This window comes from Lepidochelys olivacea (genome assembly GCF_965140295.1).
Source record: "Lepidochelys olivacea isolate rLepOli2 genome assembly, chromosome: 1".
NCBI classification, from domain to species: Eukaryota; Metazoa; Chordata; order Testudines; family Cheloniidae; genus Lepidochelys; species Lepidochelys olivacea.
This window is the reverse complement of record NC_140411.1, coordinates 254,821,260-254,836,373: the sequence shown is the minus strand read 5'-3', so window position 1 is coordinate 254,836,373 and position 15,114 is coordinate 254,821,260. Positions and strand designations below refer to the sequence as shown.

General features: G+C 37.8%; 1 protein-coding gene across 2 annotated transcripts in view; it reads right to left on the bottom strand.

Annotated features, from left to right (window-relative positions):
* POLR3B (RNA polymerase III subunit B) overlaps window positions 1-15,114 on the bottom strand; it is a 124,834-nt gene that overhangs the window by 96,478 nt on the left and 13,242 nt on the right. For both annotated transcript variants that reach the window (XM_084617906.1, XM_084617907.1), the window contains exons 3-9: window positions 14,265-14,321; window positions 13,804-13,868; window positions 13,137-13,212; window positions 10,932-11,032; window positions 7,269-7,360; window positions 4,924-5,041; window positions 3,147-3,255 (exon numbers count right to left, since the gene is read on the bottom strand). In XM_084617906.1, the coding sequence (XP_084474032.1) occupies window positions 3,147-3,255; window positions 4,924-5,041; window positions 7,269-7,360; window positions 10,932-11,032; window positions 13,137-13,212; window positions 13,804-13,868; window positions 14,265-14,321 (618 nt within the window). The remainder of the gene's footprint in view (window positions 1-3,146; window positions 3,256-4,923; window positions 5,042-7,268; window positions 7,361-10,931; window positions 11,033-13,136; window positions 13,213-13,803; window positions 13,869-14,264; window positions 14,322-15,114) is intronic.

Genomic DNA, 15,114 nt, shown 5'->3' with positions numbered 1-15,114 from the left:
TTGAGGAATGATAGTGTAAATAAACGCACATTACATAGCATCCTCAACAACAAAATACACCCATGCATACTCCACCACTTTCATGGCACACTTAGCTCCTTGCTGAAAAGGATCTGCTAAGTAATAGCAAGACTGTTGGGCATATTTACATAATGTTAAATCAAATAATCCAACTATGGAAACAAAAAAGTTACGAGAGACATGTTTCCATATGCTATATACCAGGGATCTCAAACTCAAATCACCACAAAGGCCACATGAGGACTAGTACATTGGCCAGAGGGCCGCATCACTGACACCTTTTCATACAAAGATACAAAAGTCCCTCTCTGCCTCCGGCCCCGCCCCCACTCCACCCCTTCCATGAGGCCCCGCTCCCATTCCAACCCCTTCCCTGCCCTAACTCCACCCCCTCCCTGCCCCTATTCCAACCCCTTCCCCAAATCCCTGCCCCAGCCCCACCTCTTCTCCGCCTCCTTCCCTGAGCATGCCCCGTCCCCGCTCCTCCCCCCTCCACTCCTAAGCACCACCAAACAGCAGGAAGTGCTAGGAGGTAGGCGGTGGAGCGGGGATGCGGCGCACTCAGGGGGGCCGAGGCGGAGGGACGGGGGGGGGGGGGAGCTATGGCGGGCCACAGGAAATAACTAGTGTTTGAGACCCCGCTATATACTTTTCTCTCGTCCCTCAAGAGTTTTTCTAAGATTATAACCATAGATAAAGTGGCATCTTGAAAATGAGGAAATCTTTGCAGGCTGAAAACTATTGATGTTACTCTCCTCCAAAAGAACTAAATATTTTATATATTTGGTAGATGAACTTAACTGATTAGAAAGTTTTGATACAATCAGAGGTTGCTAGCTCAAGTGACTAAGTCAACAGACATCCTGGTTAGCCAGGAACAGTAAGTATTACAAAGGAAAATAGTTTGCTCTGAAACACAAAAACTAAGTGTTTTATTTTCTTACCTCCTATCCATATACTTAAAAGATATATAAACCAGAATATAGCTTACATAGTGCCATTCATACCCCGGATCTCCCAAATCATTTTACAAAGTAACAAATAAAATACTAGTAGGAAAACAGCACAGCCATTATGTACTCAGCAATAGCTCTCTCATATCGTGGGACAAAATTAATTGTTTTCAACAAGAGAAGGGAAAAGAGCTGATGCCCTGGCCAAGATCCCTTAATAAAGAGTCCCATGGGATCCTTAATTTCCACTTGTATCATCACCAGCTGTGGTGAGAAGGACCTTAATTTAATATTTCATAGAAAGGATATTACAAAAGTATGGAAAGCTCTATCACTGAGTAAGAGAACGAAGTTGCTACATTCAGGATTATTAAGTATACACGGATAATTGTTTACTTAGGCATATCAATAGAAATCTCTAAACTAGTTTACAAAATACACTGCTAACTGCACTGCAGAGAACAGCTGTGATCACCTGTCCTACTGCAACCCATTGGTGTAGAAAATGTTCATGTAAGATTTACAAGAAGAGTAGGCCGGGAGGGAAATCAGTGATACATTATGAGGAACGTTGCCAGGATATGATTGAGGTGTCATTACCACATTGTAAAAAAAAAAAGGTTTTCTATGACTAACAGCAGAGTGTAGTTGAATACCTCTGTATCTGGATATTTGGACATACCACTGGGTGACAAGAAACTGACAGTTCAACTTTGTAAATAAAGACAGACTAACTTCTGACTGCTCAAGGAGTAAGATCAAGACCTGCATAGGCACAAATATTAATCTGATTTTCTAGAATAAAAGGAATTGTAAGCCCATTGCTTCTGACACTTTTACAATGCATTTCTACTCATCAATCATTTCTTAATCCCCTTTAACACTGGTTGCTAAAACAGATAATATTGCTCAAGTTTTTGAAGAGATCTGCATAATCAAAGATAAGAGATACTTCGGACTTGTTTCTCAAGACTTAATCTAAATATTAATCAGCTCTTTTCCATTTGCAGAAACAAATCCAATCAAACCGCTTCCCCACATATTACCAAAATTCTAAAGTTGCCTACTAAAATGGTCATATAGCAGCCACCTCAGAGGACTGTTCTTACGTTATGAGCAGGTGCTGCCCTCTTCTGGCAATTTATTTTTGATTTGTGTTAGTGATTTTTGTCATCGTTGTATCATTTACATTTTCACATTTCATAGGAGTGTCATATGTAAGACACGGGAGGTAACTGTCCTGCTCTACTCAGCAATGGTGAGGCCTCAGCTGGAGTACTGTGTCCAGTATGGGGCACCATAATTTAGGAAAGTTTTACACAAATTGGAGAGAGTCCAGTACAGAGCAACAATAACGGTAAGAAAATTTAAAAACCTGACCTATAAGGAAAGGTTAAAAAAACAAGCATATTTAGTCTTGAGAAAATAAGACTGAGGGGAGGACCTTATAAGTCCTCAAATATGTTAAAGACTGCTATTAAAGAGGATAGTGGTTAATTGTTCTCTATGTCCACTGAAGGTGGGACATGAAGCAATTGACTTAATCTGCAGCACAGAAGTTTTAGAAAGTTTTTCCCGATATCTAATCTAACTATAAAGATAGTTGAGTACTGGGATAGTTTCCAAGGGAGGTTGTGGAAGCCCCATCATTAGAGGTTTTTAAGAACAAGTTAGACAAACACTTCTCAGTGGTGGCCTAGGTATACTTGGTCCTGCCTCAGAGCAGGGGCATGGACCAGTTAACTCCTCAAGGTCCCTTCCAGCCCTACATTTCTAGGATTCTATGAAACATACATGGTTACTTTCACCATTACTGAGTCACTCTTTAGTTGTTCACCAGTTCTGATTCAGCAAATAAAAATGCCTTAAAGGTCTTTCAAAATACTTTGAGCAATCTACGTTTTGTAGTTCTATTTTGTATCTTGTACATACACTAACTTCAAAAGAAATATATCAAGGACAACTTTTGGCCTTTGCAGGAAGAATTAAAGGTTTGAACATTTCCGCCCGTATCTCTATATTTTACTCTACTCCCTCTAATAATATGCTGTAAACCCAGTTATTGTCAAACTGTTCGTGTCCAGAATTCCTTTACAGAACACATAACATCATGAGTGCTACTACAGAGCTTTGCTCTTGAACTAAAATTTTGTAGACTGACAGTTATATTACCTTAAATATAATAGCAATGGGAATATCTTCTGACAGAGTGTTATGCCTCAGGTAAAATCTTCCTTGTTTCACAATCATATTTGTTCTGCTCTTCTTCTCATGAGTGGAACTAAAGTTTAAAAAAAAAAAAAAAGTATTTTTTACTTAACTATTTTAAAGTGCTTTATAAAGAAGATTTCACTCACTCACACCAATAAATTCCAATGCCTTTTATTGATTTTAAACAACAGCTACAGATGCATAGACCAGAAATAAGAGAAGGTTACTCGTGATGGGGAACATCAGTACTTAAATTTAGTAGGATGAGGATTAATTGAAAATTGCAAAACATAAATGAGTAATACATAAACAGACACATGGATCCAATTAGCTCTTTCTATGTACAAGGACTGTTAGAGTTTCAGCAGTGAGATATAACCACACATCCTCTTGTTGTCTTTTTGGTCTCGCTTTGGTTGCTTGTGTAATAGTTCTCCAGTAGGAAGAGATAAGTGTTGGGGCATCTATTAATAAAGCGCATATGGTGGCTCGTAACACAGCAAAAGGTGCTTTAGGATGCACTGATTTTTGGTTGAAAATTAACACAAAAAGCTGAAACAGAAAATAAAGCTGGTTGGCTAAGAATAAGAGGCCCAACCCATAAGAATATATCTGCAGTCTTCAACAATTTGTGGAGTACAAAAAAACACCCTATAGATTTTTGATCCATACTAAGCTGATTTAGCCAAAGATTAAGTGGCCCCCCACCCCAACACCACTCCCAACAGATTAACTTTTTCCTTGACTGGAGCTTGCGTAAATAAGTCTTCTAATTAGCATGGCACCCATTTTCCCTACCCCACTGCAGAGATGCAACCATTAGGTAGCTCTAGATCAAGGGTCTTGTAAAGGACCGGCCATTTCATCACTAGTTAGTTGGTTCAAATCCACTTCAGATTTGTGTGACTGAATACTGCCATACTCTGATGGCCACTGAGTGGTCAAAGTAAATTGACTAGTACTGAAAAAGCAGGGAGCCACAACATAAAACATTACACCTCAACTGGTTGCTGGCAGCATCAGATGGGAGGTCTGAGTGGGTGTGGGAACCTAACTGCCCTCCTAGTCTTAGCGGAGGTAAGAGGTCAGGAAGCACATTGGTGAGGCGGTGAGGAAAGGCCTGAAAATGTCACTATGCATGCTGTACCTGGCATATGACTGAACATACGATTCAGGCTCCATGATGAGTCAGACTCTGACAACTCTCATGAGCACTAAACTAAAGAAGTTAAACTTCTAGAGCTTGAATAAGCCTCCTACACAGCCACATGTCGGTGAGAGGTCAGCGTGCTTATGCATCAAGGTTGGGTGGCAGGTTTCCAGTGTTTACTAGAAACCAAAAAGAGAGAAATCTTCTACTGACGTTACTTGGCGTTTGCCACTGATAACTGGAGCAAGATTGGGTCAAATACTATAAACTATAGGTAGCACTTGTTTTCTGTATTTTTACAGAAAACAAACAAAAAAAAAAGCGTCACAGCAAAATTTGCTCTATAACAAAAACTGGAACTCACTTCACTAACTTAGGGCCAAATCTGAAGTCTCCCATTGACTTTGATGGGAACTTTGGGCAAGTGGACTTCAGGATGGGGCTTTAAGTTATTGGAACTACGTTAGAAAGAGAGTGGTGCTAAAAGTGCTTTCAATATTTTTTGCACTAAACTGAAGTAAATGAAAGTTAACTTCCAAGTGATGACATAAACAAGACTCTTAAGAGATTGCAGTGCATTTGCCATACCTGGTAACAGAAGCTCCAACTGTCCCTTTTCTATCAGCTTCCACAATGATCCTGTTTTTGGATAACTGCTCTTGAATAAGAATGACTTTCTCTACACCTTTGACAATGAAGTAGCCACCTACCAAATGGAGAAGAAAAATGGGTTTGCACTTCATCTTCCTCAGCTATTATTCACCTCTTACGATATAGTTTCAAAAATGTTATAATGTATAAACATAAAAGTAAATTAAAAAATTAAACTACAAGAAATGCATAAAGAGAATTACATAATAGGAAAAGAGGGGGAATAAACACCATCTCACAAAATGTTATATATAATTCTAATCCAAGGGGAACCTCTTATAACTATGGAGAGAGAAAAGACTATTATATCTTGCTGGAATCTTGTTATGCTGATCTACTTGGGATCTTAAGATCTTGTTGGAAAGTGCTTATCTGCAACAATGATAGGTGCTAAAGAGAACCCTAAGGCAGACAGAAAATATTTATCAAAAGGATGTTGTTGAACTGTTGGTACTTCAAGTTAAACCACAAATAAAATTGTTTGCCAGAACAGCACCTGATTAAGACATCATGATTAAAAGGACTAACCACGTGAGGTGCTCAGCAAATTACCAACACAGGACCTCAAATTAATAAGCTTGGTTTCCATAATTACTTTCTCCAGTGAAGCATTAATTTAATATTAACCTTTTTCACTCATTTCAATTCTATTGTAGTAACTGAAGCAATGAAGAATCTATACTTCGTGTTATTGTATTCTAATCAGAAATCTGCCTTGGAACAATCCTGAACTTGTATAGCATTTTACGCCAAGGTGTTTTGTGATCATAACAAATGAACACAGAGATAAAATGGAACAGGGAAATCATAAAGGCACTTCCTGAAAGCACTTTGATAAATGACAGGAAAGGTGGGAGGCGGGGAGAAGAGAGAGAAAAGTCAACACACTGATGAAAAACTACAACCAAAGCAAGTAAACTTTTTTAAAAAAATCTGTCTTTAATAAAAAATAATAAAAGTAGTATGGACAATTAAGAAATTATGAAGATCTTGACATCTGTTGCTAACAAGCAGAGATAGGTAGAGATAACATCTATATTTCCCCAGCTTTCTGGATTATATATATATCTATCTTTTGGTAGTTTCCCTATGAACCATTAACAATTTTTTTTTTTTTTAATCATGGTAAAGCCAGGTTACTGACATTAGTAACTCTAATTTAAAATCCCTACTTCTATAAGGGAAACATAGGAGATGCTGTACTGGATCAGAGCACTGGGCTTCTCCTTTAAGCAAAAAGAAAAGGAGTACTTGTGGCACCTTAGAGACTAACCAATTTATTTGAGCATAAGCTCTCACAAAAGCTTATGCTCAAATAAATTGGTTAGTCTCTAAGGTGCCACAAGTACTCCTTTTCTTTTTGCGAATACAGACTAACACAGCTGTTACTCTGAAACCTGTCCTTTAAGCAAAGTATATCTGGCCAATAATGCAACATTATATCAGTGAAGGAAAATTTCAATCCTACTCTAAGAAGTCAATTTATGTCTTGAAGTGTTAGATTTGTCTCTAGCTTATGCACTCTAGCTACAAATGTTAGTCATGCATATAAACATTCAAGAAACTTTTGAACAATTTGGTACAGTATTTTCCCTGAGCTGTGAATTCCACAGGTTAATTATACAATGTAAACAAGTATTTCCTCTCCTTTGAGAATTGCTTCTGTATATCCCACTCATGGAATATATGTATGCCCACACCAAGAAAGAACAGATCCGCAGAAGCAATATACTAGAAGAATAATAGATACTGGTAAGTAACCTTTCCCTTTTTTTAAGGTGCAAAATTTTAAAAAGCCACCCACTTTCAGTTTTACCTTTTTCCGCTTTGGTCTTGCTCTACAGAACAAGGGGAATAGAAGTACTTACTCTTTTTTAACCATACTGTAAATTTTTAAAATGTCCTTTTATCCTCTTAGCATTCCCAGTATTAATAAATTGAATATTTATTCTCCCCTCACAAATCAGCATTCTTACCTCAACCCTTTCAAAATGTTGGACTTCTGAGGCCAGGGGACCTGTCTGAGCATACTGTTTTCCATATTGTCAGAACTGTTTCTCATCCTTTATAAAATACACATGAAAGCTTATTTGCTTCTTTAACTACTAGTGTATTCAGTAGCTACCCATTATGATAATTAGACAGAGCCTGACTGATCTTCTTAGGAAAATAACTAGTACGTACAAGCAGATGAGATTATTTTTCTATCTCTAAAACTATCTTTTAGAGAGGAAAAAACCACTAAAGCCACAGAAGGAAAATTAATTAGATGAAGACAGTACCTGGATCTAAAGGGCATTCATTAAGTTTGGCAAACTCTGCTGGAGTTTTCCCAGTAAGAACACAATTGGAGCTGCGCAGCATTATAGGCATTCTGTAAGAAAACCACAGTTATCCTTGTACCGTAAATTAAGAAGAATGACAACATGAGATATCACAGACCTTACAACAGTCAGTGATGACAAACCTGGAGAAAATGTGTTGAACATTTACAACCCAGGGGACTTGCAAAAGTAGAGATCAGAAGTAAAGTACAAAAGCAAGGAAGCTGAGTTAAAGTTCCTCTCCTTTAACTCCCTCCCATTGTGTGTATCATCATCAAATATTCTGACAAAATGTGTAAAAAACTTAAGTGCTGTAATATGTGATCCAAACAAAAAGAGTGCGAGATCCCAGGAAAAGTTCATTCAACTGTTTCACTTTTGCCAATGTATGTCTGAGTTTTTGCTGTTGGTTAATAAGCAATTCTGGAGTTCTCAATGTAAAATCATCCACTTTTCTTATTGTAAAATGCTTTCTTAGTCAGATTCACAGGATACTTTTTCAAATCTTACATTTTTCATTGAAAAAGTCTATGAGAAGTGAGGGCACTTTATTTCAAAGGAAAAGAAACTGCGTTCTGGACGTGATAAAAAGTAATTTATTCACACACAGTATTTGCTTAAAAAACAGCCATGTGCCATGGTTCTTCCTACAGATGAGTGTAACTAATTCATCATTACAGTGAAATTTACTCCTTTGTAGAGGCCTGCGTAAGGCCCATGCTCCACATAAGTCCTCCAAATAGCGCTTATATGAGACTTCAGCAATGCTTAAGTTTTGCCCTGGCCCCCTTCGCTGGGATGAATTTCATCCTAATGTGTTTAAGAGCTCTTTGAGGCAGCTATGCAACTAAATATCCACTTCATCAAATGGGACTCCTGAAAACTTTAAATTCAGTCATCTCTCGCTAACTAAACTTTATTCCTTTCCTTTGGAGCTTTTCAATTTCATGGACTTCTTGGCCATTTTCATATACTTAAATCTAAAAATAAAAAGCGACTGACCTAGTTGTGTGTAAATTTCTGTATTTAATAAAGAAGAAGAATTGCTATCTTCTCACAGCAATGCATCTATGCAGATATCTTAATTGCTCCAGTAATGTCTTCTTGGGACAGTGTGTTCACTCGCTCACTAGAAATAAGTAGCTTTATATGCCAGTCATTATCCTAGATCACAAATGTGATTGGCCTAATTCCTTGGTTACTAATTTCAGGAATCATAACCAGTTGTTAGAGAGAACCAAAATGGGGTATGCAGATATCATGATGAAAACCCAATGGGAACAGGCTTCAACCCTCAATTTTTTGATGATGGAAAACATGTTACTTTGCAGCTTCCATGTCACAGTATAAGACGACAAATTTACTCATTTAAGGAAAAGGAGTCAGATTGATTTTTTTTTCCTCCCAAGCAAACAGCTTCAAATGTTTTGTTTTATTTTTTAAAAGAAAAGAAACAAAAAATGGGGAGAGGAATAATGAGCCAATGCACATTGAAAGTGCATACAGAAATACAAAAGGCAGGCAAACTAATTTGGAATGAAATAAAATGTTATAGGGTTTTTTTTTTTCTGTCCAAAGATTTCTCTCATACAACACAATAGAAGCCACTTTCCCCACCAAAACTTATAGCTACTCTATGTTCCCACTACAACAGCACAAGGAAAAAAAAAAAAAAACACCTTATGCGAACTTTCTGTTTCCAGCTGAACTGCAAATCAAACAAGAGAGTATGACATGTGCTCCCTTGGGACAAGCAAATTAACTTAAAGGTTTATGAAAAGATTAACACATTGTTCCAAAAGATTAACACATTATTCCCAGTCAGATATTACCTGTTTTAACATATTTAAAAATTTAAAAACACACTTTTTGGAATCTATACATTTAAAAACTTGTTTAGCTATCTAGAGTAGTATCACAGGACTGATGTGTTTAATGAAGTTCCCTCTCTTTTGTATATCATTGGCTGTTCTTTTATATAAAATGTTCATTGTTAACCAGTAGTTTTGGATATTGTTTTAAATGTAATATTTCTACTAAGTAAACCAAGCTGAAAGTTTGTTGTTATGACTCACCTTTCATCCAGACATGGAACTTGTTAGTCTATTGCATTTGGAATTAAAATCATAAATGCATAGGATCACTGGAGCCATTTTCAAATCACAAAATAGATTGGTACATCAGTGCTGTGCCAGAAGAATATTTTCTTTTTTCTTGCAGTAACGTTCCCACTTGACAGGAGAGGAGAAGGTATAGAAAACTGCTGGTTTTAGTGTACAGATATAGTGCACTAGGTCTGTGGAATACTTTGGTCTTTTTTGGCTTATTATACCACGATTGCTTTACAAATCCTCATTCCTTTCATTGTTTAAAAGTGTAGAAAAATCAAGAAAAAATGTTAAGTGAATTATGACAATCTAAGTGCTCACCCAGCTGCATTTCCCTCCTGTAGCCACAACAGATCACTATATCTGATGCAACGGTGTAGAAGTATCTTGATAAGTGATCGCTACATACAAGTTTTTGTGAAAATGTACTTTCACTTGATCACTTTTTTTTTTTTTAATTACATCTAAGTCACTGCATGGAATGATTATGAAGGCCTATTTGTACCCAGAAATTCTTTTAAACAATCTTTCAATCAAGTAAAGGCTCAGAAATAAGAAAAAACTTATTTGCATTTACGGTAAGTTTGGCTCTATACCTATACTTCTGTAATCCATGTTCTCTTGACAAATTCAATAGAAATTATTTTGCTTCGGGAATCAAGGTCAGGGACTAGAGAATGTTCGGAGCTTAATCTCTTCCTCCTGCTGCTTGCAGCCAGTATTCAGGCTGTGTTATTTTTCAGGTGATATATGAAATATTCTTTGTAGGCCACTGCCATTTTTAGCCACTTGTCTATAGAAGAGCCATTTTATCTAGTTTAAGGAGTTTTGGAATCCTGTCCTAGTGAAAACTATGGGGACTGGGTCCTCTGGCCCCTCTAGAATTCTCAGGGCTTCTTTTTTTTCCCCCTTTCAAGCATTCCATCCTCTTTTTTGAGGAATTAAGTGTTCTTAGCCATACTGACAACCACATCCTTGGTCTACTCAATTGGTATTCTTGCCTCTACACAGCCACATCTACTCAAAATATCACTTTGGTAGAATTTTAAAGGAGAATTTTATCAAGATTGGAATCCAGTGATGCTTGCATTTATTGCTTTTTGCCATCCATTTTCAGTAGCAGACCTCCCAAAATTCTCCAATTCAGGTAAAGAAGGCTGAGGTGTGAAGCTAATGTGCCTAATTTTTGCTTTAAAATAGCCCTGCTTGAGGCTGTAGTATTTGTCTCTTTATCTCTCTCTAGCTAGGCATAAATCAAGTTTTGGGGAAGAGATTCAAATTACAACTTCCAAAAGCTCTGGAAAAGACAAAAGAAATTTGCAAAGAGACCAACAGAAACATATCCTCTCAGCTGCTATTCACCAAGCTCCACTTGCAAGCTTATTTTTTATTTTAATTTTAAGGTGGAAAAAGAGCTTTCCCTAGTTTTTTTATATAGTGATTAAGTTTCACACCAATGAGATTGATGGCACACACAAAAACTGATACTGCTATCTTGATATTTGTATCTTACCTGCCAATGGGTAATGCATTGCGAATAATCCTCTGGCTACCTCTAGTGTACTCAATGTCCACTGTAATTGGGGCAGAGTAGGTCATATCTCTCAAGCGACACTTAAAAGGAAAGAGATAAATAGACATTTTTCACCCTTACTTCAGAGTGGAGATTCTCAAGATCTACTCAGAAGATCCCACTTTTGCCTGGCCTCCCACCTACAACCACGAAGGATGAAAGCAAAAGAGAGCTAGACTGAGTCTCTTCAGTGTCTGTCAAACAAAATCCAAGGAATTCCAAAGTCTCTTGTTTTAAAAAAAAAAAAAAAAAAAAAAAGTTTCAAGACTTCAATAGCAGCCATGGTAACTGCTTCTTCATATGGAAACATTGTGGCCACATGAAGCCATTTAACTTTTAAAGCGATGGCACCTTCCTCAAATGCAGGTACCCCTAATCTGCAAAAACTGAGATCTGGATTTCAAGACCATCCCCACTCCCACCGGTGCTCAGATCTGGTGTTTTGGTTCAGGCATGTCTCCATGTACTGTACCTTAACATCAAACAGCATGCGGCAATTGAAAGCCTCGTAAGGCAGCCAATGTGTAAGATTAAAAAAGGACATTTAGCTAGCTTTTAAATACAATAATGGACAATTACATGGTGCTTCTCTTACGAAAGAGGAGTTATAAAAGGTTGAAATCTTAAAATGTCACTTTCTCTCAATTCCCTAAATCCCCACATGCAAGTTCCTGATATCATCGATAGGAGCAGCACTCACAGAGCTAGGGCATAAAATAGACCAAGGCTCTGTCATTCTGAACATTCTTGATCTCACCAGTCTTCTCTCCCCAATCCAGTAATCCAATGTCAAACTAGTTTTGCATAAACATGCACGTCTGCAATGTTGATACAAGGTTCATTTGCATTACCAGAAGACTTCAAAGCTACATACTATATCTTATTCATGGCCTCAGCCTTTGAGTATGTTACCTTCATTTAGGCACATTCTCAGGATTCTGATACTCATTGAAGGTTTTGTACAGCTATGAATACAGAATTAACAGTATATGGAGTAAAATGCAGGTTTATGATGGAAGACAGTTTGCCCTGTGGGTGAGGACATGTCTATACACAAGATGGGCCCGAAGGATTACTGCATATTGCGTGTCTCTTTTTTCCCTGCTAAAGGCAAACAGTTTCTCCAGAAACAAAAATTAATTTACACCAGCAGTTCTCAAACTTGTTGGACACGTGGTGCCAGCTCTCCTCCTATTTTCCCGCTGCTAAATGGCAGTAAAAACACAACATTAAATAATTCTCTAGTATTACTTTTGTGTGCGAGCAATTGGGATAATTGTCACAGGAACGGTATGTGGTCATGAACTGAGAGGGAGGTGGTGATCCATGAGACAATTCCTTAAAAAAAGTAGCCCAGATCATGAAAGATGATTGAGAACACTCACCTATATTTTATCCCTTTTAGAAAATAAAATGAACACAAACTCCATGAAGAGCAGAGAAGTGGAACAGGAGCCAGACAGGTGCCTAAAATCTAAAGTCCATATGTAGGCTCTTACTTAAGTAAATGATCTGATTTTCAAGAGTGCGGAGGACCTACCAGCTCTCAAAGACAGGTGCTCAAAGACTACAAAGGTGCAAAAAAGACTACATTTAAAGAACATTAAGGATGTTGTGGTTAAGGCACTGGATGGGAACCCAGAAGCACCAGGTTCTGGGTTCTAGTCCTGGCTTTGTCTCAGACATCCAACATGATACAGGGAAAAACTATCATAATGCACGATGGACTGAATTAATATTACGCAGACAACTTTAATTCTGGCACTTCCTAACTTATGAGTGGTTGATTTTGCAAACAATGTTTTTTAAAAGCTTTTTTTCCATGAAATATGAATATATATATTCTCTCATACAATATTCACTTTGTTTTATCAGGAGAACCTGCTGCTTTAAACCGGAAGAAGAGTTTTTAAAAAGTGAACAATTAGTTATTCAGGTATTTAGTCATTTCACAACCACTGGAGTGATTTTCTTACAATTAGAATGTTAACTAATGATGCCTTCTTTTCCCAACTAGGAATACACCTGGCCATTATAAGAATCTTTCCTGACAGCAAAGAGATACTGGGCAGGAAAAGCTACACACAATATCAACCCACCCACCAGTAAACATGAAATGAAATCCACAGTTGAATTCACGATTACCTCATGAGGAGACACAGGTCTTGTTACATTAAAGCTTTCTTCAACATCTGGAATCCCCACATAGATATTGAGGTATCTGTAACACAAACATTGCTATTATCAACCACGAAGATATTTGTGTGGTAGAACTGAAGGAAGCAGAGTCCATTTTTCAACACAATTCATTTTGACAATCTCCCATTCTAATAATAAACAAATAGCAACTGTCTTCCCAGAAAAAAGAAGGCACCTTAGAGACTAACACATTTATTTGAGCATAAGCTTTCGTGAGCTACAGCTCACTTCATCGGATGCATTTCCAGAGTATCCCATAGCGCTTGATCTATGCTCTTTCTGGAATTTTGAAATAAGTCTTGGAATTCATGTACAAATATAAAAGCAAAGTTACCTTTGCAAATGAAGAGCTATATTGGCGCCTCAGCTATGAGAATTCACCAAACTACTGAAAACCATCACTACAATGTATTTTTACTGCATGGCTATCAATTCTGTTTAATGTGGTCACTCAAAGCTCTAAGAGATCTCTTATTTGGAGTGTGGTTTACCTCATCCTTCTCAAGTATATCACAATGTAACTACATGTACATTTTTATAGTCAATTACAAATTGTTATGCAAGATAATACTTATACTGCTACCACCAATACAGAAATCAACCTTATGCTTACTTCAAATACCACATTGGGTCAGCATCACTTGTGACTTTTTCATTGGCTTTCATGATTTTCTTTATCTGCAAAAAAAGAAAAAATTGAGTCACAAGACTTTTGTAAATTTAGGCCTATTCCAGGGGTAGGCAACCTATGGCACGCGTGCCAAAGGTGGCATGCGAGCTGATTTTCAGTGGCACTCACACTGCCCGGGTCCTGGCCACTGGTCCGGGGGGGCTCTGTATTTAATTTAATTGTAAATGAAGCTTCTTAAACATTTTAAAAACCTTATTTACTTTACATACAACAATAGTTTAGTTATATATTATAGACTTATAGAAAGAGACCTTCTAAAAACGTTAAAATGTATTACTGGTACGCGAAACCTTAAATTAGAGTGAATAAACGAAGACTCGGCCCACCGCTTCTGAAAGGTTGCCGACCCCTGGCCTTATTCCCTTTCCACCAAGGAAGCATACCTCCACATTGATGAAATAGTTGAATGAGTCTATGTGCTGCTTCACAAGTCCCTTCACCTAAAACAAAACAATGCATATACAGCAGAATTAGCCTTGGGAAAATTAGTCACGAAAGCAATGCAGAAATTAATATGTAGGAATTAGTTCTACTTATAATAGTTTCTGGATCAACTTTAAAGTTTTTTAGCTGACGAGTTTCTGGAAACCCACAGGGTGACCAGTCTAATTCTACACTACGTCTCCAGGTTTATACCAGCATAACTCCACTGATTTCAACAAAGTCTCATATGAAATTTACTAGTTTTATAGCACAAACTGTGCATATAACTCAATCTCATAAGTTTGCATGAATAATTGGGAAAGCCATTAACATTTTTTTTGCCAGTTTACCATTATGGCAGATGCCTGGGATATTAATAATTTGTCAGATCTAAAGACAGAAGAACTGTGTGGGATAAAGGAAAAGGTCAAGGAGCAGACTCAGGTTACAGCTATAAGGTGGGTAAAAAAGAGGGAGAGGTCCAGCAAGATGTGAGAGACTGAATGAGAAAAGCCTCAGACAACCTGCCCTAGAGACACTAGAGTTGGGGGAGGAATGTAGATTCTGTCATGGATAGTTTTTAGTAAAAATCAGGGACAGGTTGTGGGCAATAAACAAAAATTCACAGAAGCCAGCAATCTGTCTCTGACTTTTACTAAAAATCCCCTGGGGGCGAGAACAAAACTAATAGAGTGCTGCCGCTTGCAGCTGCTTCAGCCCCACCCCTGGTGGCGGCTGCTACTCTGACAGCTGCTGCTCCGGCCCACCCCAGGGCTGGCTGTCGCTGGTGGCTTCTGCTCCAGCAGCACC